This window comes from Staurois parvus, unplaced genomic scaffold, assembly GCF_062004578.1.
Source record: "Staurois parvus isolate SC_StPar_1 unplaced genomic scaffold, SC_StPar_1.0 ptg002233l, whole genome shotgun sequence".
Taxonomy (NCBI): Eukaryota; Metazoa; Chordata; class Amphibia; order Anura; family Ranidae; genus Staurois; species Staurois parvus.
The window spans coordinates 77561-94416 of NW_028320029.1; the positions used below are offsets into that span (position 1 = coordinate 77561).

The 16856-nt window shown below is 47.1% G+C and overlaps 1 protein-coding gene across 1 annotated transcript in view; it reads left to right on the forward strand.

Moving 5' to 3' along the window:
- The window catches only part of SPAG17 (sperm associated antigen 17), a gene marked incomplete at its 5' end in the record, with an annotated part of 180206 nt that overhangs the window by 62349 nt on the left and 101001 nt on the right, over positions 1 to 16856 (forward strand). Inside the window, 4 exons of the mRNA XM_089665542.1 lie at positions 21 to 175; positions 6259 to 6458; positions 10737 to 10831; positions 15613 to 15870. Coding sequence (XP_089521668.1) covers positions 21 to 175; positions 6259 to 6458; positions 10737 to 10831; positions 15613 to 15870 — 708 coding nt within the window. The remainder of the gene's footprint in view (positions 1 to 20; positions 176 to 6258; positions 6459 to 10736; positions 10832 to 15612; positions 15871 to 16856) is intronic.

A 16856-nucleotide genomic window follows, 5' to 3' on the forward strand; every position in this document is an offset into this window, starting at 1 on the left:
CCGTTCCTTCCTCTCTGCAGGTCTTGCAGGAAGCGGCGGAGTCCTACAGATGTATAGACTCCTATTATCATACCCAGGACAACTCCTTATTCATCGTCCTCCACAACCCCGCAAACCCGTACCGTCAGAGCCAGGAATCCTGGGACATGGCGCTCCACTCCAACGTCAGCTTCAGGTTGGCCTCCTATTATTCCTGTTCTCCTTCGCTGTCGGTATCAGATTGAGGCGTGATTGGATGGACGGTCAGATGAGTCTTCACATTAACCTGGTCACTGTAATAGCTGCAGAAAGATGTACACTGCATTGCCCCAAGTATTGGTCGGCCGCCCTTCCCACACACATGACCTTTAATGGCCCCCCCAGTCTCGGTCTGTAGGGTCAATATTGAGTTGACCCCGCCCTTGCCACGCACATGACCTTTAATGGCCCCCCCTGTCTCGGTCTGTAGGGTCAATATTGAGTTGGCCCCGCCCTTTCCACGCACATGACCTTTAATGGTCCCCCCTGTCTCGGTCTGTAGGGTCAATATTGAGTTGGCCCCGCCCTTTGCAGCTATAACAGCTTCAACTCTTCTGGGAAGGCCGTCCACAAGGTTTAGGAGGGTGTCTATGGGAAGGTTGGACCATTCTTCCAGAAGCACATTTGTCAGGTCAGGCACTGATGTCGGGGGAGGAGGCCTGGCTCGCAGTATCCGCTCTAATTCATCCCAAAGGTGTTCTATGGGGTTGAGGTCAGGACTCTGTGCAGGACAGTCAAGTTCCTCCACCCCAAACTGGCTCCTCCATGTCTTTATGGACCTTGCTTTGTGCACTGGGGGGCAGTCATGTTGGAACAGGAAGGGGCCATCCCCAAACTCTTCCCACAAAGTTGGGAGCATGAAATTGTCCAAAATGTCACCTTAAGAGTTCCCTTCAATGGGACTAGGGGGCCAAGCCCAACCCCTGAAAAACAACCCCACGCCATAATCCCCCCTCCACCAAACGTTACACTTGGCACAATGCAGTCAGGCAAGTACCGTTCTCCTGGCCACCGCCAAACCCAGACACGTCCATCGGATTGCCAGACAGAGAAGCGTGATTGGTCACTCCTGAGAACACACCTCCACTGCTCTAGAGTCCAGTGGCGGCGTGCTTTACACCACGGCATCCGATGCTTTGCATTGCACTTGGTGATGGAAGGCTTGGATGCAGCTGCTCGGCCATGGAAACCCATTCCATGAAGCTCTCTATGCACTGTTGTTGGGCTCATCTGAAGGCCACACCAAGTTTGGAGGTCTTTAGCTATTGACTCTGCAGACAGTTGGTGACTTCTGCGCACTGTGCGCTTCAGCATGCACTGACCCCGCCCTGTCATGTGACGTGGCCTACCACTTGGTGGCTGAGTGGCTGTTGTTCCCAGTTGCTTCCACTTTGTTATAATCCCACTAACAGTTGAGCGTGGAATATTTAGTAGCCAGGAAATGTCACGGATGGACTTATTGCCCAGGTGGCCACCTATCACGGGACCACGCTTGGAGTCACTGAGCTCCTGAGAGCGACCCATTCTTTCACCAATGTTTGTAGAAGCCGTCTGCATGCCTAGGGGCTTGATTGTATACAAAAAAGAGGGGTTTGTGAAAAGAGATTCACAGAAAAGCGGCTACATAATGAATAGAACGTGACACTCAGAAAATTTCCAAAAATTATGCTTTATTACACATATATAGATATGACAAATGGGCATATGCCCTGGTTTACCATCACCTCAGTATGAGACAATAACACACAGACCTAAAACCATATAAAATGACGTCAAGACCGGTGTAAATGCATGTGCAACAGAAAGAATGACTTCAAGAGTCTAATACCTCTGCAGCGCAAGCACATAGGTGAACACTTCCATGGGGAGGTGTATCCAAAAATTGTACCATAAGTATACCATAATATTGAATATATAATAAATGACAATATCATTCTGGTGAATCCCAATAAGGGAATCCAAAAATTATACTATGGATATATATATATATCACATGTATGCAAGGCAGCAGCACAAAAAGCGTGAAGAAGAGAACAATAGGCCTAGGGCCTGTATGGAAAAAGACATAAATGTCCAATATATGATACAATGCATTCCTGTGCCAGCACACGTGGTTGGGGCCCATTCATCTGTAATATGAACAGCTGTATCTCAGAGCTTTTGAATGAAAATAAGCCCCAGTTATTCCCAGGATGGGAGAAAAGATGCAAATAGCAACATTCTGCTTGAAATGGTGTCTTCACCACTGTTTGTGGACTACACACCACCTTTTGTAGAAAAAACAACAAGACATATCCCAAGGTATCTTCTGCTTGTAGAAATATATATGGTGTTATATCTTGTGTCCTACATAAAGCACCATGATGTCCCCATCCTGTAGTAAAACAAATAATGTGGGAAGTCACTGACAGAGTTTACACTCAGTAAGATATATAGATCATATAGATCACAGAGGATCATATATCTAATGTCCCGCAACAATCCACTCACCACCTGTGCTGTGGAAAATGAGAATAAAAGAAATGTCCTTCATGGGTATTGCCATCGTCATACGTCAGTTACGTCACTTCCGGTCATGCGCACTAGGTGGAACGCACGCTGGTCCATGAGGAGGAAGCCATCTTCACATGCCATGAGGCAAGTGTGAGCAGCACAAGCGCCAAGAGGGGGCTGGAGCCCGCGGTATATCGGTGGATGTCAGCGGTGGCTCCCTGGTCTCTGTGGCCGTGTATGGCAATACCCATGAAGGACATTTCTTTTATTCTCATTTTCCACAGCACAGGTGGTGAGTGGATTGTTGCGGGACATTAGATATATGATCCTCTGTGATCTATATGATCTATATATCTTACTGAGTGTAAGCTCTGTCAGTGACTTCCCACATTATTTGTTTTACTACAGGATGGGGACATCATGGTGCTTTATGTAGGACACAAGATATAACACCATATATATTTCTACAAGCAGAAGATACCTTGGGACATGTCTTGTTGTTTTTTCTACAAAAGGTGGTGTGTAGTCCACAAACAGTGGTGAAGACACCATTTCAAGCAGAATGTTGCTATTTGCATCTTTTCTCCCATCCTGGGAATAACTGGGGCTTATTTTCATTCAAAAGCTCTGAGATACAGCTGTTCATATTACAGATGAATGGGCCCCAACCACGTGTGCTGGCACAGGAATGCATTGTATCATATATTGGACATTTATGTCTTTTTCCATACAGGCCCTAGGCCTATTGTTCTCTTCTTCACGCTTTTTGTGCTGCTGCCTTGCATACATGTGATATATATATATATACATAGTATAATTTTTGGATTCCCTTATTGGGATTCACCAGAATGATATTGTCATTTATTATATATTCAATATTATGGTATACTTATGGTACAATTTTTGGATACACCTCCCCATGGAAGTGTTCACCTATGTGCTTGCGCTGCAGAGGTATTAGACTCTTGAAGTCATTCTTTCTGTTGCACATGCATTTACACCGGTCTTGACGTCATTTTATATGGTTTTAGGTCTGTGTGTTATTGTCTCATACTGAGGTGATGGTAAACCAGGGCATATGCCCATTTGTCATATCTATATATGTGTAATAAAGCATAATTTTTGGAAATTTTCTGAGTGTCACGTTCTATTCATTATGTAGCCGCTTTTCTGTGAATCTCTTTTCACAAACCCCTCTTTTTTGAATGCCTTTTTTGGCTACTGAATAGAAACCAAATATTGGGTGACATGATAACTTAACTGATAACCTCTTAACAATTACCTTTAGTATATGCTTGATTGTATACACCTGTGTCCATGGAGGGGATTGGAACACCTGAATCACATGATATGGAGGGGATTGGAACACCTGAATCACATGATTGGGAGGGGATTGGAACACCTGAATCACATGATTGGGAGGGGATTGGAACACCTGAATCACATGATTGGGAGGGGATTGGAACACCTGAATCACATGATATGGAGGGGATTGGAACGCCTGAATCACATGATTGGGAGGGGATTGGAACGCCTGAATCACATGATTGGGAGGGGATTGGAACACCTGAATCACATGATTGGGAGGGGATTGGAACACCTGAATCACATGATTGGGAGGGGATTGGAACGCCTGAATCACATGATATGGAGGGGATTGGAACGCCTGAATCACATGATTGGGAGGGGATTGGAACACCTGAATCACATGATATGGAGGGGATTCGAACACCTAAATCACATGATTGGGAGGGGATTGGAACACCTGAATCACATGATATAAAGGGGATTGGCACACCTGAATCACATGATTGGGAGGGGATTGGAACACCTGAATCACATGATTGGGAGGGGATTGGAACACCTGAATCACATGATTGGGAGGGGATTGGAACACCTGAATCACATGATTGGGAGGGGATTGGAACACCTGAATCACATGATTGGGAGGGGATTGGAACACCTGAATCACATGATTGGGAGGGGATTGGAACACCTGAATCACATGATTGGGAGGGGATTGGAACACCTGAATCACATGATATGGAGGGGATCGGAACACCTGAATCACATGATTGGGAGGGATTTGGAACACCTGAATCACATGATTGGGAGGGATTTGGAACACCTGAATCACATGATTGGGAGGGGATCGGAACACCTGAATCACATGATTGGGAGGGGATCGGAACACCTGAATCACATGATATGGAGGGGATTGGAACACCTGAATCACATGATTGGGAGGGGATCGGAACACCTGAATCACATGATTGGGAGGGGATTGGAACACCTGAATCACATGATATGGAGGGGATCGGGACACCTGAATCACATGATATGGAGGGGATTGGAACACCTGAATCACATGATATGGAGGGGATTGGAACACCTGAATCACATGATATGGAGGGGATTGGAACACCTGAATCACATGATTGGGAGGGGATTGGAACACCTGAATCACATGATTGGGAGGGGATCGGAACACATGAATCACATGATATGGAGGGGATCGGGACACCTGAATCACATGATATGGAGGGGATTGGAACTCCTGAATCACATGATATGGAGGGGATTGGAACACCTGAATCACATGATTGGGAGGGGATTGGAACACCTGAATCACATGATATGGAGGGGATTGGAACCCCTGAATCACATGATATGGAGGACGGGGCCAATACTTCTGGCAGTGTAGTGTATGTACAGTATATCCGGATGCGTTCACCTGATGTACACACAGAGGTCATATTTGGACACGAGGGATCAGCTGAATGAGAACACCTTTAATACAAGCTTCCATTTTTTGGCAGTATTTAAGAAATCAACCCAACAACCCCACAAACAACAGAACTGTCGTAGGTTCCAGCTCTTACCCACAATGTCCAGCAGGGGCAGACTGACAACTCATGGGGCCCCTGGGCAATAGGAAATCATGGGGCCCCTGTGTCCTAGCCAACACTCAAACCACACCCAAAAAAGCCTGTGAAAGGTATCAAAGGTATCTCATGGGGCCCCCTACTGACCCCGGGCCCTTGGGCAGTGCCCGAGTGCTCGAATGTTCAGTCCGCCCCTGATGTCCAGTTATTGGGAAGAGCAAAAATGGAACCTAGGAAAAGACACATTTTTCAGGGCAAGTTTCCTGACGGTGACAACAGTGGACCCTGTCTACGTAATTTGTGTTGAAATGGCCATTAAAAGAGCGGGTGACAACACAGGAGCACTATTGGAGGACATGGGCGGAGTGTTGTCACCCTGTAACAGGAAATGCCTTCATGGCAGGATCTCCTGGAATCCTTTCAGTGAAGGCTGCAGATTATAGAACACGACATTAAGGTTGTATGAGATTTGACTGATTTGGGTTTACAGCCACTTTAACCACCAATAGTACGATTTTTGTGTATTTTATGATGATTTGTTCATTTTCGCACTCTAATAGGCCCATAGGGACCCATAGGGACTATAAACTTTAATACGGGTCCAAAGCTTTATTCAGCGATCACATAGTTACAGCAGGAGCAACGTTTCGGAGCCTCGCAGGACCCCTTCATCAGGCCGGGTCTGTTCAAAGTGCAGAATTTACATGGGAACTCTCAGGTCTGAGAAGTAGGGGGCGGGGAATCGGGAGGCGGGCCTAAACCAAGAGGTGTTGTTGATCCCTGTGTACCCCAATCGATTATTGTGACTTGTCCTTGACACCCGATGAATGGGAACTGACCCACCTGATTTTTTTTTTGGCAGAAATTATCTGGAGTTGGTGGCCGACTCCATCTCAAACTGGGTGCAGGATGAGGAGGCGACGTATCGGGAGAGGCTGGAGAGGGAGATGGAGGCTTTGAAACGGGCTCAGGATACACAGGACGGAGGAGGAGCCACCTCCAGGGACGCCTCACCCAGCAAGAAGAAGGCCAAAAAGTCCTCCTCGCCCAAAAAATCTAAAAGTGAGTAAAAATGGCAAAATAAAAACACATTTGGTGATCCCCCCTACAGCCCTTCAGTCATCCAGTGTTGGTGATCCCCCCTACAGTCTTCAGTCATCCAGTGTTGGTGATCCCCCCTACAGCCTTCAGTCACCCAGTGTTGGTGATCCCCCCTACAGCCTTCAGTCATCCAGTGTTGGTGATCCCCCCTACAGCCTTCAGTCATCCAGTGTTGGTGATCCCCCTACAGCCTTCAGTTATCCAGTGTTTGTGATCCCCCCTACAGCCTTCAGTCATCCAGTGTTGATCCCCCTACAGCCTTCAGTCATCCAGTGTTGGTGATCCCCCCTACAGCCTTCAGTCATCCAGTGTTGGTGATCCCCCTACAGTCTTCAGTCATCCAGTGTTGGTGATCCCCCTACAGCCTTCAGTCATCCAGTGTTGGTGATCCCCCTACAGTCTTCAGTCATCCAGTGTTGGTGATCCCCCCCTACAGCCTTCAGTCATCCAGTGTTGGTGATCCCCCCTAGAGTCTTCAGTCATCCAGTGTTGGTGATCCCCCATACAGCCTTCAGTCATCCAGTGCTGGTGATCCCCCCTAGAGTCTTCAGTCATCCAGTGTTGGTGATCCCCCATACAGCCTTCAGTCATCCAGTGCTGGTGATCCCCCCTAGAGTCTTCAGTCATCCAGTGTTGGTGATCCCCCATACAGCCTTCAGTCATCCAGTGTTGGTGATCCCCCTACAGTCTTCAGTCATCCAGTGTTGGTGATCCCCCTACAGTCTTCAGTCATCCAGTGTTGGTGATCCCCCCTACAGCCTTCAGTCATCCAGTGTTGGTGATCCCCCTACAGCCTTCAGTCATCCAGTGTTGGTGATCCCCCTACAGTCTTCAGTCATCCAGTGTTGGTGATCCCCCCCTACAGCCTTCAGTCATCCAGTGTTGGTGATCCCCCCTAGAGTCTTCAGTCATCCAGTGTTGGTGATCCCCCATACAGCCTTCAGTCATCCAGTGCTGGTGATCCCCCCTAGAGTCTTCAGTCATCCAGTGTTGGTGATCCCCCCTACAGCCTTCAGTCACCCAGTGTTGGTGATCCCCCCTACAGCCTTCAGTCATCCAGTGTTGGTGATCCCCCCTACAGCCTTCAGTCATCCAGTGTTGGTGATCCCCCTACAGCCTTCAGTTATCCAGTGTTTGTGATCCCCCCTACAGCCTTCAGTCATCCAGTGTTGATCCCCCTACAGCCTTCAGTCATCCAGTGTTGGTGATCCCCCCTACAGCCTTCAGTCATCCAGTGTTGGTGATCCCCCTACAGTCTTCAGTCATCCAGTGTTGGTGATCCCCCTACAGCCTTCAGTCATCCAGTGTTGGTGATCCCCCTACAGTCTTCAGTCATCCAGTGTTGGTGATCCCCCCCTACAGCCTTCAGTCATCCAGTGTTGGTGATCCCCCCTAGAGTCTTCAGTCATCCAGTGTTGGTGATCCCCCATACAGCCTTCAGTCATCCAGTGCTGGTGATCCCCCCTAGAGTCTTCAGTCATCCAGTGTTGGTGATCCCCCATACAGCCTTCAGTCATCCAGTGCTGGTGATCCCCCCTAGAGTCTTCAGTCATCCAGTGTTGGTGATCCCCCATACAGCCTTCAGTCATCCAGTGTTGGTGATCCCCCTACAGTCTTCAGTCATCCAGTGTTGGTGATCCCCCTACAGTCTTCAGTCATCCAGTGTTGGTGATCCCCCCTACAGCCTTCAGTCATCCAGTGTTGGTGATCCCCCTACAGCCTTCAGTCATCCAGTGTTGGTGATCCCCCTACAGTCTTCAGTCATCCAGTGTTGGTGATCCCCCCCTACAGCCTTCAGTCATCCAGTGTTGGTGATCCCCCCTAGAGTCTTCAGTCATCCAGTGTTGGTGATCCCCCATACAGCCTTCAGTCATCCAGTGCTGGTGATCCCCCCTAGAGTCTTCAGTCATCCAGTGTTGGTGATCCCCCATACAGCCTTCAGTCATCCAGTGCTGGTGATCCCCCCTAGAGTCTTCAGTCATCCAGTGTTGGTGATCCCCCATACAGCCTTCAGTCATCCAGTGTTGGTGATCCCCCTACAGTCTTCAGTCATCCAGTGTTGGTGATCCCCCTACAGTCTTCAGTCATCCAGTGTTGGTGATCCCCCTACAGCCTTCAGTCATCCAGTGTTGGTGATCCCCCTACAGTCTTCAGTCATCCAGTGTTGGTGATCCCCCATACAGCCTTCAGTCATCCAGTGCTGGTGATCCCCCCTACAGTCTTCAGTCATCCAGTGTTGGTGATCCCCCATACAGCCTTCAGTCATCCAGTGTTAATGATCCCCCTACAGTCTTCAGTCATCCAGTGTTGGTGATCCCCCTACAGTCCTCAGTCATCCAGTGTTGGTGATCCCCCATACAGCCTTCAGTCATCCAGTGCTGGTGATCCCCCCTAGAGTCTTCAGTCATCCAGTGTTGGTGATCCCCCATACAGCCTTCAGTCATCCAGTGTTGATGATCCCCCTACAGTCTTCAGTCATCCAGTGTTGGTGATCCCCCTACAGTCTTCAGTCATCCAGTGTTGGTGATCCCCCCCTACAGCCTTCAGTCATCCAGTGTTGATGATCCCCCTACAGTCTTCAGTCATCCAGTGTTGGTGATCCCCCTACAGTCTTCAGTCACCCAGTGTTGGTGATCCCCCATACAGCCTTCAGTCATCCAGTGTTGGTGATCCCCCTACAGTCTTCAGTCATCCAGTGTTGGTGATCCCCCATACAGCCTTCAGTCACCCAGTGTTGGTGATCCCCCTACAGCCTTCAGTCATCCAGTGTTGGTGATCCCCCTACAGCCTTCAGTCACCCAGTGTTGGTGATCCCCCTACAGTCTTCAGTCATCCAGTGTTGGTGATCCTCCTATGGCCTTCAGTCATCCAGTGTTGGTGATCCCCCTACAGCCTTCAGTCATCCAGTGTTGGTGATCCCCCTACAGTCTTCAGTCATCCAGTGTTGGTGATCCCCCCTACAGCCTTCGTCCTCCGACCTCTCCTGTTAGCAAAGTGTCTCTGGATGGTTCTAGTTTTGCACCATTAAGGACTGCAGAATGGGACAATCACAAGGACTGCTGTTCCCGAGATGTTTCCTCACCACCAAGTCACCTCTCTCCCATTCCAGTAGTCCAGTGACAAGGAAGCCTCTTCCCCGTGTCTGCAGGTTTGTATTGTCACTTTCAGCCATTTATTTACATTTACAACAAATAAGTGCAAGGATTCCACATACAGTATATTGCCAAAAGTATTGGCCCCGCCCTCCCAGTCATGTGATTCAGGTGTTCCAATCCCCTCCATATCATGTGATTCAGGTGTTTCAATCCCCTCCCAATCATGTGATTCAAGTGTTTCAGTCCCCTCCCAGTCATATGATTCAGGTGTTCCAATCCCCTCCCAATCATGTGATTCAGGTTCCAATCCCCTCCATATCATATGATTCAGGTGTTCCAATCCCCTCCATATCATGTGATTCAGGTGCTCCAATCCCCTCCATGGACACAGGTGTATACAATCAAGCCCCTAGGCATGCAGACGGCTTCTACAAACATTGGTGAAAGAATGGGCCTCTCTCAGGAGCTCAGTGACTCCAAGCGTGGTCCCGTGATAGGTGGCCACCTGGGCAATAAGTCCATCCGTGACATTTCCTGGCTACTAAATATTCCACGCTCAACTGTTAGTGGGATTATAACAAAGTGGAAGCAACTGGGAACAACAGCCACTCAGCCACCAAGTGGTAGGCCACGTCACATGACAGGGCGGGGTCAGCGCATGCTGAAGCGCACAGTGCGCAGAAGTCACCAACTGTCTGCAGAGTCAATAGCTAAAGACCTCCAAACTTGGTGTGGCCTTCAGATGAGCCCAACAACAGTGCGTAGAGAGCTTCATGGAATGGGTTTCCATGGCCGAGCAGCTGCATCCAAGCCTTCCATCACCAAGTGCAATGCAAAGCGTCGGATGTGTGGTGTAAAGCACGCCGCCACTGGACTCTAGAGCAGGGGAGACGTGTTCTCTGGAGTGACCAATCACACTTCTCTGTCTGGCAATCCGATGGACATGTCTGGGTTTGGCGGTGGCCAGGAGAATGGTACTTGCCTGACTGCATTGTGCCAAGTGTAAAGTTTGGTGGAGGGGGGGGGGTTATGGTGGGGGGATGTTTTTCAGGGGTTGGGTTGGCCCCCTAGTTCCAGTGAAGGGAACTCTTAAGGTGACATTTTGGATAATTTCATGCTTCAGTTAATAATCTGTCCTTTGCAGGTCCCGGGGGCAGCCGGTCCAGACATGGAAGTCAGGATGAAGAGCCATCCACAGATCCAGCTAAGAACCCCTTCATCCGGGAGGACTCCCTCAAAGTGGGTAGAAGCCCCATTTTTTTCTTTCACTCAGAGCGATCAGATTGGTTGACATTTGCGGTTATTATTATTATTATTATTACTACGAGTTTATATAGCGCCAAAGGGTTTGCTCAGCGCTGTACAATAGGGGGGGTTCGTTTCGTTCCGAAGTGAAATTTGGATGCCAATGTTATTTGAATTTAGCCAAATTTCCAGATTACAATAGAAACAATTTTAAACAAATTCGAAGCATCAAAATGAAATTTTGTCAAATTAACAAATTATTCAAGTCGAATTTGAAACAAATTCAAAAACAAATTAGAAATGTAAACATCTTGCTGACTATTTCTGGTTTCCTTCATTAACTCTGTGTGTATTAGTGTAGCCATCTTCTGAAATTCAAAAAGAATAGAATAGAAAAGAATAGAATCACGTAGAATAGAACGGAATAGAAAAGAATAGAATAGAAAATAAAAGAATAAAATAGAAAATAAATGAAAAGAAAAGAAGAGCATAACGTAGAAAAGAATGGAATAGAAAGGATTAGAATAGAAAATAAAGAAAATAGAAAATAAATTAATAGAATAACATAAATTAGAATGGAATAGAAAAGAATAGAATAGAAAATAAAAGAATAAAATAGAAAATGAATAGAAAAGAAGAGAATAACACAGAATAGAATGGAGTAGAAAAGAAAAGAATATAAAATCTACTTGCCGACCGCCTAACTGGGAAAATCCATCATTACTTTGATGTTAAATACCGGCTACCGGCCAGATACCACAACCCCGCCATTAAAATTTCCAGTCTTTCTTTAAAAAAAAAAAAAAATCGGGTCACACAGTATATTGTCGTTTTTTTAATTTAATAAAGTGTATTTTTTCCAGAAAAAAAAAACATGCTTGAAAGATCTCTGCGCAAATATCGTGTGACGTAAAAAAAAAATTGCAACAACCGCCATTTTATTCTCTATGACCTATGCTAAAAAATGGGGTTTTTTTAATTCATTAAAGTGTATTTTTTTCGGGACAAATCTATTTTTCCATCCGTTTACATCCATTTTTCCATCCGTTTACATCAATTTTTCCATCCGTTTTTCATGTGTTTACATCCATTTTTTCATCCGTTTTTTCATCTATTTTTTTCATTCGTTTTTCATCTGTTTACATCCATTTTTTCATCCGTTTACATCCATGTTTACATCCATTTTTCCATCCGTTTACATCCATTTTTCCATCCGTTTACATAAATTTTTCCATCCGTTTTTCATGTGTTTACATCCATTTTTTCATCCGTTTTTTCATCTATTTTTTTCATTCGTTTTTCATCTGTTTACATCCATTTTTTCATCCGTTTACATCCATGTTTACATCCATTTTTTCATCCGTTTACATCCATGTTTACATCCATTTTTTCATCCGTTTACATCCATTTTTTCATCCATTGACATCCATTTTTTCATCCGTTTTTTCATCCGTTTTTCATCCATTTACATCCGTTTTTCATCCGTTTACATCCATGTTTACATCCATTTTTTCATCCGTTTACATCCATGTTTACATCCATTTTTTCATCCGTTTACATCCATTTTTTCATCCATTGACATCCATTTTTTCATCCATTTTTCATCCGTTTACATCCTTTTTTTTTGTCCATTCCTTTTTTTAATGGAAGAAAAATGGGGTTTTCTTCTGTTATAAAAAAAACGGATGTTAACGGATGCGGACATTAATGGATGTAAACAGATGATCACCCGTTCACCTCCGCTAGTCTATAGAAATATATGGGGGTCCATTTTTCAACCCGTGTGAAAGAGGCCTAAGTGGATATAAAGAATAGCATAGAAAAAAAATGCAATCAATTAGAACAGAATAGATAAGAATAGAATAAAAAATAATAGAATATAAAATAAGTAAAAATACAATACAATAGAAAGTAAAGGAATAGAATAGAAAATAAAAGGATGGAATAGAGAAGAATTACATAGAATACAGCTGACTTCTGATATTCAAATTTTAGATTAAAATAAACTTGAATAGAAAATAAAATAATATAAAAGAATAGAATAGAATTCAATAGAAAATAAAGCGATAGAATTGAATGGAATAGAAAAAAACACAGAATAGAAAGAATACAGCCGTCTTCTAAAATTTGAACATTTCATAGACTAGAACCAGCTATTCTTCACAATGAATTCGGATCGATTCAATATCTTCAGTTCGAATACTTAGAATCCATTGGAAAAAAATTTAATTCGGTCGAAACTAAACGAATTTTGTTACAAATGCAACGAACTGTTACGGAATTCATTGAAACAAATGTTTTCTTTCTACACGTGTCTACTTACCGTCAATGGGGAACCTGGGCCCGGCGCAGTGCACACAATTACATTCGATGAAATTAACTTCACATTACAGGTCCTCATCACCTTAAGCCCCCACCATCACATCAGAGTCCTCCCCCACCATCACATCAGAGTCCCCTCCCCACCATCACATCAGAGTCCCCCCCCCCCACCATCACATCAGAGTCCCCCCCCCCACCATCACATCAGAGTCCCCCCCCCACCATCACATCAGAGTCCCCCCCCCCACCATCACATCAGAGTCCCCCCCCCCACCATCACATCAGAGTCCCCCCACCATCGTATCAGAGTCCCCCCCCCCCACCATCACATTAGAGTCCCCCCACCATCACATCAGAGTTTTTAGAGAGACCTCCTAGAAGAGTCTTCGCCTCCCAAGTTCTGCATGGAGAGGATGCGAGTCCAGAGGTCCATTCCTTGCCTCCCCGGGACCTTTTCCTGGAGGAGGTAGTCATAGCCTAGAAGGGTGTTGTCCTCCTAGCTGCCCATCTGGGCCTAGATTGTCCCAACTGGCCTGTGGCAGAAGGTCAGGAAACTGGAAGGTAGCCCCTTAGCTGGGAATACGAAATCTGCACTGGCCTCTTCCACATGCCGGACCTTACCTCCCAGGCTCTACATGGTGCAAAGCCTCATTCCTTGCCTCCCAGTACCTTTTCTTGGGGGTAGGGTAAAATCAGAGCCAAGAGGCGTTTTTTCACCCTCACTACCTGTCCGGGCCTAGAGTATCCAAACTGGCCTGTGGTAGAAGTTCAGAAAACTGGAAGGTAGCCCCCAAGCTGGTCCTACAGAATCTATACCTGGAAGGTAGCCCCCAAGCTGGTCCTACAGAATCTATACCTGGAAGGTAGCCCCCAAGCTGGTCCTACAGAATCTATACCTGGAAGGTAGCCCCCAAGCTGGTCCTACAGAATCTATACCTGGAAGGTAGCCCCCAAGCTGGTCCTACAGAATCTATACCTGGAAGGTAGCCCCCAAGCTGGTCCTACAGAATGTATACCTGGAAGGTAGTCCCCAAGCTGGTCCTACAGACTCTATACCTGGAAGGTAGCCCCCAAGCTGGTCCTACAGACTGTATACCTGGAAGGTAGCCCCCAAGCTGGTCCTACAGAATCTATACCTGGAAGGTAGCCCCCAAGCTGGTCCTACAGACTCTATACCTGGAAGGTAGCCCCCAAGCTGGTCCTACAGAATCTATACCTGGAAGGTAGCCCCCAAGCTGGTCCTACAGAATCTATACCTGGAAGGTAGCCCCCAAGCTGGTCCTACAGACTGTATACCTGGAAGGTAGCCCCCAAGCTGGTCCTACAGAATCTATACCTGGAAGGTAGCCCCCAAGCTGGTCCTACAGACTCTATACCTGGAAGGTAGCCCCCAAGCTGGTCCTACAGAATCTATACCTGGAAGGTAGCCCCCAAGCTGGTCCTACAGAATCTATACCTGGAAGGTAGCCCCCAAGCTGGTCCTACAGAATCTATACCTGGAAGGTAGCCCCCAAGCTGGTCCTACACAATCTATGCTTGCCTCTGGCAGAGGACTAGAGTCCTAAAACTAAGCTGTGGAAGAGGTCAAAAGAATCTAGGAGGCCCAAGACCTACCGCCCAATGTTAGAACTTGATAATAAGGGACACTTGAGGTAGATAGCGTCCTGTGGTGTGACCCCCCCCCCATTAGATCAGAGGTCCCTTATATCCATGCTTCCCCTTAGAGAAGCCCCCAATAGATCAGAAACCCCCATTAGATCAGAGTCCCCCCTTATATCAGAGCTCCCCTTAGACCATCCATTAGTTCAGAGTCACCCTTATATCCGTGCCCCCTTAGAGAACCCCCATTAGATCAGACTCCCCTTAAACCAGTGCCCCCCTTAGTGACCCCCCCATTAAATCAGAGCCCCTGTTATAATAGGGCCCCCCCTTAGAGACTATCCATTAGATCAGAGTGCTCTTATATCAGATATATCATATCTTAGAGACCCCCCGGTTAGAAAAGAGTCCCCTTATGTCAGGACCCCCTTAGATTAGAGACCCCCCATTAGATGAGAGTCCCTTTATATCAGTGCCCCCCTTTAGAGACCTCCCTTTAGGTCAGGGTACCCTTATATCAGGGTCCCCCTTAGAGACCCCCCCATTAGATCAGAGTCCCCGTATATCAGCACCTCCTTACAGGCCATCTATTAGATCAGAACCCTCTTCTGGCAGCAACCTCCTTAGAGACCCCCCATTAGATCAGAGTGCCCGTATATCAGCACCTCCTTACAGGCCATCTACTAAATCAGAACCCCCTTAGAGCCCCTCCCCCCCCCCTTAGATCAAAGTCCCCTTATTTTATGAGTTATGGGGTGCAGCTAGAGAGCTGGTCACCATGAGGACGGCAGGATCGCCCATTATTATTCTGCAGCTCCTCTTGGGCTACACATGCTGTATCTTCTGTTCTCCAGGCCTGGAAGATTGAACAAGACCGCCTAATGGAAGAGGAACGACTGAAACAGGAGAAGAAAAATGCGAAAGGTCGTAAATCGAGCCCCAAGAAGAAGACGGGGGGCAGAGAGCGCTCCGACTCCCGGGGTAGTAAAGGGTCTCCCACCAGCCCCAGGAAAGGTGTCAAAGACAAGAACGATAATGAGGAGGTCAAGCTGCCAGAGCCCGGGCCGGACCCCACCGAGGCTCCACCAACTCCGCCTGAGACAGAGTTCAAGGTACGTGGTATGATATATACTATATTGTCAAATGTATTGGGCCCGCCCCCCAAATCATGTGATTCAGGTGTTCCAATCCCCTCCATATCATGTGATTCAGATGTTCCAATCCCCTCCATATCATGTGATTTAGGTGTTCCAATCCCCTCCATGGACACAGGTGTATACAATCCAGCCCCTAGGCATGCAGACGGCTTCTACAAACATTGGTGAAAGAATGGGTCGCTCTCAGGAGCTCAGTGACTCCAAGCGTGGTCCTGTGATAGGTGGCCACCTGGGCAATAAGTCCATCCGTGACATTTCCTGGCTACTAAATATTCCACGCTCAACTGTTAGTGGGATTATAACAAAGTGGAAGCAACTGGGAACAACAGCCACTCAGCCACCAAGTGGTAGGCCACGTCACATGACAGGGCGGGGTCAGCGCATGCTGAAGCGCACAGTGCGCAGATGTCGCCAACTGTTTGCAGAGTCAATAGCTAAAGACCTCCAAACTTGGTGTGGCCTTCAGATGAGCCCAACAACAGTGCGTAGAGAGCTTCATGGAATGGGTTTCCATGGCCGAGCAGCTGCATCCAAGTCTTCCATCACCAAGTGCAATGCAAAGCGTCGGATGCCGTGGTGTAAAGCACGCCGCCACTGGACTCTAGAGCAGTGGAGACGTGTTCTCTTGAGTGACCAATCACGCTTCTCTGTCTGGCAATCCGATGGATGTGTCTGGGTTTGGCCGTGGCCAGGAGAACGGTACTTGCCCGACTGCATTGTGCCAAGTGTAAAGTTTGGTGGAGGGGAGATTATGGTGTGGGGTTGTTTTTCAGGGGTTAGGTTGGCCCCCTAGTTCCAGTGAAGGGAACTCCTAATGCGACATTTTGGACAATTTCATGCCCCCAGCTCTGTGGGAAGAGTTTGGGGACGGCCCCTTCCTGTCCCAACATGACTGCCCACCAGTGCACAAAGCAAGGTCCATAAAGTCATGCAGGAGCCAG